The following is a 16,541-nucleotide window of genomic DNA, read 5'->3' on the forward strand; positions in this document are numbered from 1 at the left end:
GAAAGATAACCCGCCTCATGAGAGTGTTTTTGTGGAATTAAAATGAGTGAATCCAGAAAATGAAGAAACAAAAAACAATTAAAAAAAAAAAAAAAAAGCACCATCTTCTGGTTTTTGAATCTGGACCTTGGCACAATTACTTCCTGAAAGAACGACTTACAAGAAATAATCATTTACGACAAAGATAAACAGATACACTTCTTGTACAAATGAATATTTAAATCCATAAAATCCTTGAAGGATTAAGCCATATGTTTGCTCTATGTAAACAAATGAATCTTGAGTGAATAATAAAGATGAAAAAAAAAAAATTTGGCAATGCATAAACAGGTGCTTAATCATCTGAACCACTGGCCCTAACATCAAGGAATGTGGAAATGCTGCTCATAATGCATGAAGCGTATTTGATCCATCTCAAACCTTTCCTTTATGCACTCTTTCATTTCAAACACTGCTTGTGATGTGTGTAACAGTCATAGTGAAATAAAAACCAAAAACAATGGCTACGTTAGGGCCAATGATTTCTCTTTCCGCTGTTTCACGACCATCTGAATGCGTTTCTAATGGATTGCATTCTTCAAGCTAGACTGTTTTCATTATCACTCCATCGCAGGGTTTTGGCTCTGATAAATGGAGGCCTTGTCCTTCAGAAGAGCCAGACACAGGTGGCAACTCCAGCTTCCTAGAAACGAGATTAAAGCCAAATATTAATCAGTGGCAAACACATAACTATAACTACTACTAACTTAAACTTGTGAAATCGTTTTGGTGTCGAAGATGTGGCTTCACAAAATAAGTTTGAAGATCTAGATGAGATCTTTATTTGTTCGGTCTGTTCCTCATGCAATGCTATTGCACTGCATCACAAGACTTGGATTACAGCACACAAAACTTAACCCCAATGTTGTGTTCCGGTCATTTTGACAGAGAGGTTTTCTTTTTCCCAAAACGCTAGTTAATGTTATCGCACTGGAATAAAACTTACTTTGCTCACACAGGGTATAAACAACATCCAACTCTGAAAAAAAAATCTTTTTGGGGATTTTCTTTATGCTGTATTTTTACCAAATATCGGATTCAGTTTTTTTTCTATCAGCTTGTTTCTTTAAATTAGCGCAGGTTTTGTACACTGATTGATCATAGGCCTCACTGATCTGAGCTTATGCACCTCTGCTTTTCCATGAACATTATCCAAAATAATTTTTTTTTTCACTCATGAACTGAGGTGCATGAGCTCAGATCACTGAGGTCTACAACCAATCAGTTACAAAAAAAAAAAAAAACAGAAACCTGTGCGAACTGAAATAAAACCAGTTGATAATATTGAATCCAAGATTTGGTGATTGATAATAGAAATTTACATGCAATTTTTACACCAAATTAGTTTGGATTTTCAGCACAACACAAGGGTTATAAAACAACTTATCATGGCACATTATATTTATATATTCTTAAATTATAATTATATTAACTTTAATAAAAAATGCTGATGTTAAAAGCAAAATGCTATCAAAAAAAAATCAATCCTCTCATTATGCATATTATTTCACATGTGGATGACTTGCTGCTTTATGGATCTCAGAGATATAGTACTAAAGTAAATTTCTGTGCAGTTTTTTTTTACTCTGTTGGTAGCAGTCATGAAATATGTGATTTGTGTGTGTGTGTGCATATACAAACACATGGACCACTTTTATGTGTTCTAAATGGTGTTTTTTTGTGAAATTCTTGGAGATTGATAGACTTCTAAAAAGAATGGATTCCTTAATTCCAAGGTTTTGGGAATCGAGAATTGATTCCCTCAAAGGCAAATCCTCTTTAATAGCCTTTTCGGTTCATAGAGCTAATCATTAATTCACCTCTTGGCCTCTAATATCGACGGGAAGTCCGATTCATCTCCACAAACCTGTTTTTTTGGATGGGTTGTTCAATGAATCGATTCATATTGACCTTGGCATGTACATATAACCGGGTGTCATGGTATGTCACACTGAAATATTTAAATAAAGCCATATGTGATTATTACCTTTCATTTAATTTGTTTTGTTTCATTCAGTGATCCTGCATGTCCAATAGCTTACGACCGACAAATGTTGATTAGCTTACGCTTTGGACAAGTTTCCTACAATAAAGTTTTTGTACCTAAAACATACAATATGGACACTGACATTTGTTCTGAGATCTAAAGTATATAAAACGAATAACTTAGTTCTATAAAGTCCGTTAATTAGCTTAAAGGGTGAAACTGGCTTGTTCTGTTGTCCAAAATGGTTTTGAGCACCACTCTGTACTACATGAAGAGATAACAGATGCTGATAATAATCAATGAATACAAAGGAAGTTTAAAAGGAAGTAAGCTTTCATATCATGTAGTCACAGCGAGATTAAAGTAAGAAAGTTCTACCAATCTATAAAGAAAAAAGAAAAGAATAGAAAACAGTGGATAAATCTATTCCAGAAACAATTTTGGAATGGAAGGTGCAAACTTTCTTGAAAATGTCTCTCTTTTTGCATTTAATGGAAGAAAAGAAAAAGTGGTATGAGTCTGGAACGTCAAGAGACGGAGTAAACGATGATAAAAGCGATAGCTCGTACCTTCTGGAGGGTCTGACATGGGAGGGCTGAGGCAGTACATGTGGTATCCTCGATCACAGTCATCACAGAACAGAAGCTGGTCCTGCGGAAGAAGATTTAAACACATTGACAGACGGTTTTGTGAAGTGTTGGGGGTAACGCATTACAAATAGCAGGAGTTATGTAATCAGATTACTTTTCTCAAGTAACTAGTAAAGTAACATTACTTTTCAATTTACAAGAAAATATTAAAGTTACGTTTTCAAATCGTTTTCCCATTTATTGACTGGCAGCTCTCCAGTCTCCATGTTGAGAGAAATCGGGAGTAAGCGCAGAGGCGTTGTGTGTAAAATGTGAACATGCATGTGAGTAACTTATCACTTGCACAAAACTAATAAAATCAGTGAAATGCAATGAAAAATATGACACAAACCTGCAATAATTAAATGTTAGACAACAAATATGCTGTGTTTAATCCTATTTTATTAACCAATGCCTTTGCTGTTGACCTTCGATAATCCAATTCAACCATACTAATAAGCAAAAATGACCAGATAAATAATAATTGATTTTTTATTTTTTTTACTGAAGAGTGTTGGATTTTATTCTCCTGCTTCATATTCTTCATGCAATTCAGAACGGCAGCACAGCTGAAAGGTTTGTTTGAGCGGTGCCCTCTACTGTATGGATGTGAATCCACATTTCCTTCAGACTTATTCATTTAACTTTTGGTGTGAAAGGGCTTTTGCCAGAAATAGAACTTTTTATATTAAAAACAAACAAGTAAGTCCAGCCCTGATTTAAAAAGTACCGCAAAAGTAACGTAACGCATTACTATTATCCACAAGAACTAAGTAACATAATTAGTTAGCTTTTTAGGGAGTAACGCAATACTGTAATGCATTACTTTAACCCCCGGTTTCACAAACAAGGCTTAAGCCTAGTCCCAGACTAATATGTAAGTCTGAGCCGTTTCAACTGAAAGAAACTTGCTTTAACTGATCTTAAAGGGGTCATATGATGCGATTTCTTGTTTTCCTTTTCTTTAGTGTGTTATATGTAGCTGTTTGTGCATGTATACGATCTGCAGAGTTACAAACACGCCTCATTCATACACGCCCCCACATGTCTTCGTCACGATGTGGAAATATTTGCGTAATGCCGCCCAAATGTGCACGCAAAGAAAGAAGGCGTGGTTTCGGTAACATCAGTTAGTGTTGATGCAGTCATGTCGGGGAGACGCTGTGTGTTTCTGTGCGAAAGCAAAACACTTTATTTGGCCTTCCGGAAGTAGATGCATTTAGGAATCATTGTTAAGATTTGTTTACACCAGAACAGCACAACCCAAATGTTTGAATTTGTGCAACGCATTTTATGGATGACAGTTTCGTGAACCTAGGAGAGTACAAGGCTGGCTGTGCACAAAGGCTACATTTTTTAAAATAAAATAATAATAAAAGGGTCAATTCCGACTTTGCTCAGACAATCTGACGCTTCTGAATCAGTGACTGTAAGTATGTTTTGTTATTAGTTTAAGTATTTGCTATTGACTGTTCAAATGTGGAGTTTTGCGCAGTGTAGAGTAACGCGTTGTTTGTGTGTGTGTGTGTGTGTGTGTGTGTGTGTGTGTGTGTGAGAGAGAGACAAGGTCACATCACAGTGGAGTCAGCTTAACTTTTCTTATTTGCTTGCGTGCAAATACATACGAGCATCATCACCGTGTATGTCACGCAACTCTGTTCCCCTTTTAGGCTTGAACTGATGGTAAAATTAAGGACATTATTAACTGTCTTTTTAGCATCATATGACCCCTTTAAAATGCGTCGGTGCCTTTGTTTTATCTCAAGACACACACCAGTATTGTTTTTTCTAAGGCATGTTCATAAAAACTACTTAAATGTCCTAATTGAACTATTGCCTAATCTTGGTTTAACCTAAGCCCCGTCTGTGAAACCAGGCTTTAAAGTAACTTTCCCCAACACCGGTTTTGCGTGTTTGACTGATCATGTGAGGAGACTCACGTCATTCTCAGATGTGCCACAAACATTGCAGCACTTGCACTCAATGCACTGCCAGCGGTAAGTCTTCACAGCTGCCATCATCACGGCAGTGAACTGCAGGCACGAAGGATGTCCTAAGGAGAGAAAAGGGCCAATTATGTGCATCTCAACGTGGAGGTTTAGAGCTTGTTGTGTGTCTCTGTGTCGCACCTGAACGTCCACAGTCAGAGCAGGACACCAGTTCCTCAGACTGGCCAGTTTTCTGGTTCATGTTAGAGTCGCCCAGGCAGAAGTCACAATAGTCATTGGGTAACGCCAGGCCATTTGGTCCTTTCTTAGGGGCTGTAATTAAAACAGTGGATCAGATGAATCCGCTTTCATTAATGTTTTGACTGGCAGGAATATCCAAATCGAGGCTGCAATCAATGTGGTCGTAACAAAAGTTACAAATATTTGTAATGCCATATACAATATCCTTAAGAAACAAGGATCTAACAATATCTAACTCTTAAATATTGTATAAAGGGTGTGGTTCAAACATGAAGAACAGTACATCTCGTACTCGTTAAATCCTATAAATTGATCATGAACAACCATATAAATGATGTGTCATGAATGAACTCACTCTTGGGTTCCTCTTGTGGTGCAGGTGTGTGCATCTCAGGTTCTTCTTTGTCTTCTCCCTCTTCATCAGCCAGGTGAGAGTGAGTGTAGTGGTAACTCAAACCTGGTCTGTTTTTATAGCGTTTCCCACAGACTAATAAACAGAAAAGGTTTCAAATTAAAACAGCAGTGTGAACAGGACTTTCAGCGCTGTTTCAACAAAGGTTTTCAATGTACTAAAGCTCCCTCTCCTGAAATCAAAACCACAAGCACAATAAGATGATTGCTCAAATTGGGTTTACTGCAACAAGTTTCTTCTTCTCACCAAGGCTGCAATTATTTCAACAAACACAGTAATATTGTGAAATATTATTATGATTTATATATTAAATATATTGTAAAATGTGATTTATTTCTGTGATGCAAAGCTGAATTTATTACTCCAGTCTTCAGTGTCACACGATCCTTCAGAAATCATTTTAATATGCTGATTTGCTGCTTATAACCATTTCTTCTTGCTAAAAACAATTGTGCTGCTTAATGTTTTTGTTAAACCGTGACACATTTTTTCAGGATTCTTTAATGATTAAAAAGTTCAAGAACAGCATTTAAAACTGAAATTATAACGCTTACTGTTACTTGAAAAAAACAAAACAAAAAATGACTGACCCCAAACTTTTGAATAGTAGTGAACCATAGTTTAGCATAATAAAAACATCCAATTTAACTGAATGTTGCTTAAAACAGAATTCTAATTGTTATAAAATGATCCAGGCAATAAATAGCCATAATGCTACAAAAGAATAACTTTTTAAAACAACAATCACTCAAAATAACATGACTCACTGTCACAAGCATACGGTTTGTCTCGATCTTCCTGGGCAGCTGCAGCAGCTTCCATTTTCTTTTTTCCATTTCCAACTCCTCGACCCTGGCAGATTAAAATGACATTTTCATAAAACTATTCCTCCAGGACATCGCATGACCAAGAACATCAGGAGATAATAAACGCTTAAAGGGTTAGTTCACCCAAAAATGAAAATTCTGTCATTAATTACATGTCGTTCAAACCCGTAAAACCTTCGTTCATCTTCGGAACACAAATTAAGATATTTTTGATGCATCCCGTGAGCTCTCTGATCCTGCATAGACAGCAAGTATCCTTACACAATCAAGGCTCAGAAACGTAGCAAGGACATCATTAAAATAATCCATTTGACATCAGGGGTTCAACCATAATTTTATGAAGCTACGAGAATACTTTTTGTGCGCAAAGAAAACTAAAATAATGACTTTATTCGACAATTCGTCTCCTCTGCGTCACCCTATAGCACCATTTTGGAGAGTATAGCATTATAGGGTGACGCAGAGGAGACGAATTGTCGAATAAAGTCATTATTTTTGTTTTCTTTGCGCATAAAAAGTATTCTCGTAGCTTCGTAAAATTATGGTTGAACCCCTGATGTCAAATGGATTATTTTAATGATGTCCTTGCTACGTTTCTGAGCCTTGATTGTGTAAGGATACTTGCTGTCTATGCGAGAGCTCACGGGATGCATCAAAAATATCTTAATTTGTGTTCCGAAGATGAATGAAGGTCTTACGGGTTTGGAACGACATGAGGGTGAGTAATTAATGACAGATTTTTCATTTTTGGGTGAACTATCCCTTTAACACTGTATCAATATTCAATTAATTAAGCAACAGCAGACTAGGCATGTTACCTTAGACTTTCCTTTTCCTCGTCTTTTTGGAGTCTCCTCCTCAAAATCTTCATCATCCAGATCATCCAAGTAGTCTTCCGGCTCAAGGATTCTCTGAGAACGACAGGAAACGATCAGGCTATGTATTCGTACAGGAAGATCCATCAATTATGTGCAGTACATAAAAAGCCACATTGAAAAGCTCTGCTTTATACCTTCCTAAAGCGTGTGGAGCTGCTGTGGCTGCTGGCCGCACTGGTTCCAGTGATCTCGGTCAGACTGGCTTCTTCCTCAGGCGGTCTGAGCTCCGTGGAGACTTTTTTATCCATCGGCTCTCCTTTCAGCAAGGCTTCCAGACTGCTCCCATCCAACGGACCCAACACATCTTTTTTCAGGTTCAGTTCCAGCTCAGCTTTAAAAAGATGCAGTTTTAAATCATTTGGTTAGGATTTGCAATCTAATTTTAAATATTTTCTCTGACTTAAATATCTCAATCTATATTGTTTATATTTATTAACCCTATAAAGTCTGAATTTTTTTTTTTAATTTATTATTATTTTTTTTTAAATGCAACAGTTTATTTAACCTTAAAAAAAAGTTTGCATATGTGATCCTGGACCACAAATCCAGTCATAACGGTAAATGTTTTGAAATTGAGATTTATACGTCATCTGAAAGCTGATAAATAAGCTTTCCATTGATGTATGGTTTGTTAGGATCGGACAATATTTGGCTGAGATACAACTATTTGAAAATCTGGAATCCGAAGGTGCAAAAAATCTAAATATTGAGAAAATCGCCTTTAAAGTTATGCAAATTAAGTTCTTAGCAACTAAAAGTTTTGATATATTAACAGTTGGAAATGTACAAAATATCTTCATGGAACATGATCTTTAATTAATATCCTAATTATTTTTGGCATAAAAGAAAAATAGATAATTTTGACCCATACAATGTATTGTTGGCTATTGCTACAATTATACCTGTGCTGCTTATGACTGCTTTTGTGCTCCAGGGTCTCATATGTGTTTATGTTGAGTATCACATTTGACACACCAGCTTTTTTGGCTCATATAGTAAAATGTAGAAGAATATGGAGATTAGATAAAAAATTAATTTTGAGCTTGTAATGTAAATCAGTGAGATATTTATAACAGCACTACTTACATAAAATGCATATAAATATCAGTTTTCAATTTATACCTCACAAAAATGTTTTAGTAGGATATTTAAATGCTCAGTTTTATGATCAAAGCACTGTAGTTTTCATTATCAAAAATGTAACGCAATGCAATAAAGTCATGATTGAGAGATGAACATGATGCATCTTATATGGTGCTCACATTTTAACATGATTTTTCTAATTAAAAAAAAAAAATGCACGTTGCTTCAATCCAGTAAGTGTTCATCTAAAAATATTACTAATAATATATAAGTTATTAATACATTTACTATATAAAATGTAGTAGATTGTGTAAAAAACAGGGTTTCATAGGCTTTAGAAATTCGTGTATCAAAAATTGTGTTATAGATTTAAACACAAGAACAAGTAAAGACAATCACTGCAAGAAATAAATGATGTTAAGCATTACAAACAGGCTATATTATAACATATACCTGCTTTGAGTGGAGGAAAAACCAGAGCAGGGTCTTCTGGTGGGTGAGCTCTTCTCTTCTTCCTCCAGCGCCGAGCAGGATATGTGTACAGCTGTCCCGGTGCGGTACCTTAAATAGAAATCATATGTTAGCACCAGCAGGACGGATTGAGAATGGAATAAGTGTATTGGGCTGATGCTGAACCTGCACTCCTGTGTCTCTTCTCCATCCAAATGTAGCAGTTGCTTTGAGCGACTCCAGTCTGGGAGTCCAGGAAGGGCATGAGGATGCTCCGCTCGGCACACAGCCGGGCGTTATAACTGTGACACTGCTCCAAAGCATCTTTATAGTACTGCTCTCCAAGCCTTCAGTCCACACACACACATACACAATAACATCAAATACAAGTTAATTCAAAGCATGTGATTTAGATTTGCCGTTAGTAAACATATTCACATTTGAGAAGTTAAATCATAGTCTTGAGAAAATAGCAGGGGATTTTTCACTATTACATTTGGTGCATCACAACGTGCTGGTATGTGACCCTGGAGCACAAAAGCAGTCATAAGTAGCACGTGTATATTTGTAGCAAAAGCCAATAATACATTGTATGGGTCAAAATTATTGATTTTTCTTTTACACCAAAATTCATTAGGACATTAAGTAAAGATCATGTTCCATGATGATATTTTGTAAATTTCCTACTGTAAATATATCAAAACTTAATTTTTGATTAGTAATATGCATGGATAAGAACTTCATTTGTACAACTTTAAAGGCGATTTTCTCAATATTTGATTGTTTAGCACCCTCAGATTCCAGATTTTCAAATAGTTGTATCTCAGCCAAATATTGTCCTATCCTAACAAACCATACATCAATGGAAAGCTTATTTATTCAGCTTTTAGATGTATAAATATCAATTTCCAAAAATGGACCCTTATGACTGGTTTTGTGGTCCAGGGTCACATATGAACACAATGGACATCAATGGACCCCAATGAGGTGTAATATTTTTTGCCAGTTTAAAAAAAGGAACGGCAATACTATACACAATTTTTTTTTTCTTGAAAAAGTTGGACAAGAAAACACAACAACGAGGTAAAAGAACTAGTGACTGGTTAGTGCAGCTGATTTAAAAAAAACACACATGGCTGTATGTAGCGCTTTGATGTCAGAAAACGATGAATGAACGAGGTGCAGATTTTCATTATTAGCCAACCAAACGGCACCCCAATACTTCAGCTTTACTGTTGACAATAAAACCGTCCCGAATCAGCCACAAATTGAGAATATCACAGGCATATTCATTCAAAGAGTTTAAAAACTACATGTACTCACACTTTAACGATATTCTCCACGGCAGTCGCCATTGTTTTGCTGTAGTGGGCTGTTGTTGTCTTCACTGCGCATGCGCACTAGATGTCCTTTTCAACGAACGCTACGTACTCGTTTCTTCAGAGGAGAAAATGTTTGATCCGTCACAGCAGATGAAAGCTAACCAGACTAAAGTTTCTGAAAAACTGTACAAAATGTATGTGACCCTGGATCACAAAACCAGTCATAAGAGTCAGCTTTTTGAAATCGAGATTTATACATTATCTGAAATAAACAAATATAAGCTTTCCATCGATGTATGGTTTGTTAGGATAGGATTGAAAAGCTTGAATCTGCGGGTGCTAAAAATCTAAATATTGAGAAAATCGCCTTTAAAGTTGTCCAAATTAAGTTCAATACATGTTACTAATCAAATATTGATATATATACGGTAGGAAATTTACAAAACATCTTCACAGAACATGATTAACTTTACCTAATAACCTAAAGATTTTTGGCATAAAAGAAAAATCGATAATTTTGACCCATACAATGTATTGTTTTGTGGTTCAGGGTCACATATTACCTAAATACAAATGATAGTACTAAAGTACTCAAAATAAATTAAACCCAGGGTTGCCAGGTTTTCGCAACAAAAATCCGCCAAACTAGCCCAATGGCGTTTCGGGGGGTTAAATACACGTTTTTTTTGGCGAGGTTCCTCTGGTAAAATTCATATTGCAGAATTATCATGTTAAATGACATTATTGGGGTCGCTTCAACCCGCGGACATGAAAAACAGCATTTTTGGTTTTAACAGCAGCTTGCATCCTTGGTGTTGCATTACCACCATCTTCAGGATCTAGTTACTTCCCATATACAACATCTTATTTTTTCATATTCTTGATATTAGTCCTGTTTTAGTCAAAAAACTAATAAAATATTTAGCTCCTACTGCATTCCAGTAGCCTATTTCTTTAATCCACGTCCAGTTAATCCGCCATGTCTTCCACCGAGATCATCCATTAAATTTCATATTTTGTGCAATAATACACAAAAACATGTTCTACATTCTCAGGTTTTTGGCACTGATCACAAAGTCCCGTTGACATGAAAAACAAACAACGGCAACACCTACATGAAGAAATACTATAGTGTTTTGAACCATACTATAGTAAAGTATTATACTGTATATATTATAGTATTTACAACACTACAGTATGCTGTAGCATTCATTAACAATTGTGAACTGATAAACTGTAATAAATACTGTAGTATACTTTAGTTTTAACTACAATAAACTGTAGTGTACTGTATACTAATATACCCTATAGTTGTAGAAAACTTAGTACAGTATTGGGTAAAGTATTTGTTTATATTATTATAGTTGTTATATTACCACAGCAACTATAAAATTACCACAACAAATTAGAGTATATGGTTCAAAAACACTATAGTACTTACTATACATTTTTTAATGTAAGAAGTAGCCCAATTTCGCGGGAAAACAGAGGACTTGGCAACACTGAACCCGTTGATCTCACACTGCGGTGGGCGTGGTTACGTTTACATGACATCATCCGTCCGCACCGCCGCCGCCATTTATATTTCACCGCCATTTTACATCAACCCAGCAGAGATTAGGTTGCGAAGATGACGGCCCAAATGGAAAATCAACTGTGCAAACTGTTTGTCGGTGGCCTCAACGTCCAGACCACCGACGATGGGCTGCGAAATCATTTCGAGCAATACGGAACTCTCACGGATTGCGTGGTTGTACAGAACCAGCAGCTAAAGCGCTCGCGTTGTTTCGGTTTCGTGACCTACTCGAGCCCCGAGGAGGCGGACTCGGCCATGGCGGCCCGACCGCACATTCTGGATGGCAACAACGTCGAGCTGAAGCGGGCCGTGGCCCGGGAAGACGCGGGCAAACCCGAGGCCCTCGCGAAGGTGAAGAAGATATTCATCGGCGGGCTTAAAGACGATATCGAAGAGGATCACCTCCGCGACTGCTTCTCCCAGTTCGGCGCGGTGGAGAAGGCGGAGGTGATCACGGACAAAGAGACCGGCAAGAAGCGGGGCTTCGGCTTCGTGTATTTTGAGGACAACGACTCGGCCGATAAAGCCGTGGTGCTGAAGTACCACGTTATTAACGGGCATAAAGTGGAGGTGAAGAAAGCCCTGACCAAGCAGGAGATGCAGGCCGCCGGTAGTCGCGGTGGCCGTGGTGGCCGCGGCGGAAGGGGGATGGGAAGACCGCAGAACGGCTACGGCGGGCGCGGCAGCGGATACGGTAACTACGGCGGCGGCGGCGGCGGCTATGGAGGCAATGACGGCTACAGCGGAGGCTACGGAGGCGGATACGGTGGCGGGTATGGGGGAGGCTACGGGGACCAAATGGAGGGCTACGGCGGTGGTAACGGCTACAATGACTTTGGCAGCGGCTATGGCCAGCAGTCCTCTGGCTATGGCCCAATGAAAGGTAATTACTCGGGCAGAAGCAACGCTCCTTACTCCCGAGGAGGTGGTGGTGGTGGTTACGGCAGGGGGGGTTACGGAGGCTCGTATTAGGAGCGTATATTAGGTCACAAATTAAGAGCAGCTCCTTCCCCAGCCCACATCACAGTTTTGACCACACATTATCTTCAGCTAAGTAGCCAGATTGAGCCACCTTAATGTGGCATGGCATTGACTGAAACACTCAAGCTCCATTCAGGAGTTCACAACTTTATCCAGCCTAGCAGATCATAGGTAGGGCTCACCTTTCCGACTTTACTCAACATCTCACAGCTGTTACTGCTACTACTACACATCCTTTTGCTCTCTTCCCTGAAGTACTAGGGAGTTTTTTTGTTTTTTTTCAGCAAGACATAGGACTACTTCTCTGGATCTCTACTTATTATAAGACTGGCCAGTGGTGTCCGGGGCAGGCTACCTGTTCGCGAAACTGTTACTCACGTTTTTTTTGTGCTTTGGGATTAAGTTAAGGGTAGTATTTTTGCTTGTTAATTAGTGTAGGCATGTGTTTTTTCCTCCTTTTAGTATATGTATTGTATTTTTATTGTGTGTTTTATTTTCAATACATTTATAGGGCTGCAAAACGATTAATCGCATGCAAAATAAGTTTGTTTACATTGTGTACTGTGTATATTTATTATGTGTATATATAAATGCACACATGCATGTATATATTAAGGAAAATGTTAGATTTATATATATAAAATATACTTTATAAAATATAAAGTATAAATATATATATACACAAATGTTTTTCAAAATATATACATATGAGTGTGTATTTATATATCCATAATAAATATACAAAGTACACACACACAGTACGTAAACACACTTTTATTTTGAATGCCATTAATCGTTTTGTAGCCCTACATTTAAATCTGGTTTTGATTGAGAGCCAATCGCAGTGAACCCCTGTAGAGATTTAAAAATTCATTGGCTGGCAGCAGGCATGATTTGCATATCACGTGATCTGTTGTGTGCAACCGTACCTGAAGTAAAAATCCCATTCATTTTCTTCATAAGGAAAGACCTACTGTGAGCTATGAGGTTAATTGATGTTATACGTTTATTGAAGCCGTCAGTGGGCATTATTTCAACTCATTTTGCAATTATATTGAAATTAACCATGATTCTTCAAATCATCTTAAATAAAACATGTTAGCGCCGACCCAGTCCCATGAAGCATGACGCATGATATGATAATTTGTATATATTTGCTTATTTCGCAATAAACAAATTTGTTTCTGTATACACACTCCACACCTTTAAATCAATAGTTTAATCTATCATTCGCAATGCTTCTTGGGATTGCAGTACTTTTACCTGTTTTGTTTCAATTTTTTTTTTTTTTGCGCTTCAAATCAAACGCATAGCTGATTGAATTAATTATAACTCTAACTACTTGTTAAAAATGAATGGGAAAAATACTCCAGAAAATCAAGGCAGCTGAAAAAGTGGACTGGCACTGTTGAACTCAATTTGCTGCAGAGTCTGCCGCCAACCAACGAAAGATTGAACTTTTCTTTAATTAGGCTCGATGGCAACTAGAAGCTGTTCGTCCTAACATAAGAAACGTGTTGGAATAAACAGAAATTTCTTTGGCGTCTCAAAAACGTAGCAAGTTAAAGAACTAGCTTCAGCCTCAAATGTTCAGGCTCACTAAAACAGCCCTCAACATCCATTAATATAGTGACTAACGTGTGTCTCCTCCCAATTAGTGTCATTTGTTAAATAGTTCAAGCACATTATGAAAATATTGTCATTGGTGTTACAACGAACCTTTTCGTCGGGACTCTGAAGACCGATTTGAGTTGTTTTTCTACCGTTTAATCATTTAGTAAAGGACTTAAATGCTCTTGTCTCATTGTATTACTGCTTCAACGGAATAACCTATTGAATATTGTTTATTTCAGATACAACTGAACTGTATGTATTTCTGTTAATAAAAGTCATTATTCCGTAGCCATTATGGTTTATGGCCAGTTGAGATTTATTGGGTCGCATATGAGGCCCGTGTAGCGATTCTGTCTTTTCAATCTAGGTAAGACTAATATTGGAGGCCACCCTTTGCCATTTATCAGGCATTGGCTCTAGTGCTCCATATTAATGACATTTCTTTGCATCAGACATGTGGGGATGTCAATATTTTCCCAACCATATGTTGTCTTTATTCTTAAAATATGTTTAGAGCTTTGTTCCAATACTTTTAGTGATCAAATAAGACGGATCTATACCTTAGCTGTGTCCACTACTACGTCATTGGATTCTCCAGGGCTACTCCAGAGATGTAGAAACCCAGCTGAAAATCCATAGGATAAACGCACCAGGTTTCCAGGTTTGTAGAAATGCTTTATACACCAGACATTACATCGGGTGTGTCTTTAACATACTTCGGATCCACCTGGAACGAAATCAGGTATTTGTGAGTCGTTAACGTAAAGTAAAGCGTGCATGCAACTTTATTTCAGCATTGCCTAAATTCTAGCTGTGAATAGCGTTAACTGGCGGTGACCATGTAACATAGAGGAAAAGTGGAAATTAGAACATGCTCTGTAGTTCAATGTGTGTGCCGCTGTGGTGATTGTGGTCTATGTAGTTATGTCTTAATCCAATATTTTAGCCGATTTTCAGTTTAAGGTCAAACCGGAGAACGGAGCTTATAGTTCCTGTATACTTGATGCATTAGTTCCAGATATTAATGACATCAAATGCAAAGGAGATCAGCATATATTAAGCAAGGTTTGTGCTTTCAGTTATTTACTTAACATCTTATCAATCCCCCTCCCCTCCTCATCTCGGTGTTTTGCTCGTGTTTTGTCCTACATTTCTGGCAGTCTAAGAGGACAGTGGATTTTGTTGATAATTGAGTGAGACTAGTGAAGATGCAACTGTACAACCTCTTGGCATTGGCCTTTTCAAAAGTGCTGTCATTTTCAAAGCACACCTCCTACATAGACCCTTCTTAAAGGCACAGTGTGTAAATCTGAAGGGGTTGTGTAGCTAGACATGTTTCAGGACACCGCTTGTTGACTTGACGCTTACATGCATCTGCATCTGTCTTCTTTTTCCACAGAGAGAACGCAATGGAAGGATTTAAATAAAATCTCACTTCTAAGCGCGGCCGCTTGATGAACCTCTGCTGCGGCTGTGAATCCAGTTGCTCTGAAAGATGAAGAAAGAACTCCAGTGAGTTTGGTAAGCAAGTGTTGTGTTTTTTTTTTTTTTTTTAAATCAGTGTTATACAGTAAGTCACACCAATTTCCTTTTCTCCATCTTTGCGTTCTAGCAGAGTTTGCATATGAACGCATGTGCCAGATTCCTGTGGACCTCCGAGAGGCAGGATACCCATGGTAAGATTTTGTACATTAAGCCCTGAAAATGAATGTCTTTTTGATTTCAAATCACTAAAACACAATTTAAACACACTAAAACACTCGATTCTAGGTGCTTAAGTTGTTTTTTTTTTTTTTTTCTATAGGTAATCTTAAGGGTTTTTCCATTGTTTTAATTTAGTTTAACACCATAATACCATTGCTTTTTATTTAAAGAATAAACCGATCCCAATGTATAGTTGACATTTGAGGCTTAATAGTATTTCAGTTAGTATTTTCAGCTTGTTTATTATATGTAGTTGCTTCAAACAATGGCATAATGCCATTCAAAACATCATTTCATGTAAATTGCTATAATCGTATTTAATTATTAATGAATCTATTAATCGCAATTACTATTTCAAGGGAATAATTAAGAATTATGAATTTTGTCAATCGTGCAACCCTAATTGCACACTCCTTTTAAGTTTACCTTGGTTAAAGCATCATGGTTGTCTTGTGGGCCTTATCACTGAGATTTTGATCTTGTCAGCTTAAGAGGCCGAACACTGCAACAAACATGTTTCTGCTTGGCATCTATTATGCTCGCGTCGCTGCAAAATGTGTCTTCTGTTTGTTTTTACAGACCTGGTGCCAAGATGATGCCATGATAATGGTACGTGGAGGGCGCCTGCATTCGGTTCCTTTGACTGGAGTTGAATCAAATGCATAATGGAAAAGCGCACATTGTACTTGTGCACATGAACAAGAATAAACATGGCATTGAATGTCTGATGAATTTAAATAAAAGAAATTAACTGGATAACTTTTGAGTCTGTTATTAATGTTTGAATGCATCAAGTGGTGTTACACAGGATGGAAAGAATAAACAATGAGTAACGTTTACACAATAAATG

General features: G+C 37.4%; 2 protein-coding genes across 4 annotated transcripts; one reads left to right on the forward strand and one right to left on the reverse strand.

The window, feature by feature from the left end:
• Positions 1-26: 26 nt before the first annotated feature.
• On the reverse strand, positions 27-10,909 carry dpf2l (D4, zinc and double PHD fingers family 2, like). The gene is made up of 11 exons (XM_058798585.1): positions 9,818-10,909; positions 8,681-8,841; positions 8,498-8,605; positions 7,096-7,292; positions 6,902-6,994; positions 6,024-6,108; positions 5,200-5,331; positions 4,785-4,916; positions 4,596-4,708; positions 2,596-2,677; positions 27-682 (listed from the first exon to the last, which is right to left on the reverse strand). The coding sequence occupies exons 1-11, from the start codon at positions 9,847-9,849 to the stop codon at positions 600-602; spliced, it is 1,218 nt and encodes a 405-aa protein (XP_058654568.1). The 5' UTR covers positions 9,850-10,909; the 3' UTR covers positions 27-599.
• Positions 10,910-11,380: 471 nt separating this feature from the next.
• Positions 11,381-16,450, forward strand: hnrnpa0a (heterogeneous nuclear ribonucleoprotein A0a). Of its 3 annotated transcripts, none has more exons than XM_058797592.1 (4): positions 11,381-12,275; positions 15,387-15,508; positions 15,600-15,663; positions 16,271-16,450. In XM_058797592.1, the coding sequence occupies exons 1-2, from the start codon at positions 11,447-11,449 to the stop codon at positions 15,440-15,442; spliced, it is 885 nt and encodes a 294-aa protein (XP_058653575.1). In that variant the 5' UTR covers positions 11,381-11,446; the 3' UTR covers positions 15,443-15,508; positions 15,600-15,663; positions 16,271-16,450. The 3 variants fall into 3 exon arrangements, with proteins under 3 accessions (XP_058653575.1, XP_058653574.1, XP_058653572.1); XM_058797591.1 differs by having other exon boundaries at positions 15,603-15,663; XM_058797589.1 differs by having other exon boundaries at positions 11,382-15,508; positions 15,603-15,663.
• Positions 16,451-16,541: the final 91 nt, after the last annotated feature.

Source organism: Onychostoma macrolepis, chromosome 14 (genome assembly GCF_012432095.1).
Source record: "Onychostoma macrolepis isolate SWU-2019 chromosome 14, ASM1243209v1, whole genome shotgun sequence".
In the NCBI taxonomy this organism is placed as follows: Eukaryota; Metazoa; Chordata; class Actinopteri; order Cypriniformes; family Cyprinidae; genus Onychostoma; species Onychostoma macrolepis.

Bases quoted from the DNA above. Each gene is read 5' to 3' on its own strand.
- hnrnpa0a (XM_058797589.1), top strand. From the start codon at position 11,447: ATGACGGCCCAAATGGAAAATCAACTGTGCAAACTGTTTGTCGGTGGC.
- dpf2l (XM_058798585.1), bottom strand. From the start codon at position 9,849: ATGGCGACTGCCGTGGAGAATATCGTTAAAGT. The intron at 6,109-6,901 runs GTAACATGCCTA...TTAATCTGCCAG, and splicing joins GAGGAAAAGGAAAGTCTAAG to GGTCGAGGAGTTGGAAATGG. The intron at 5,332-6,023 runs GTGAGTCATGTT...TCTGTTTATTAG, and splicing joins CAAACCGTATGCTTGTGACA to TCTGTGGGAAACGCTATAAA.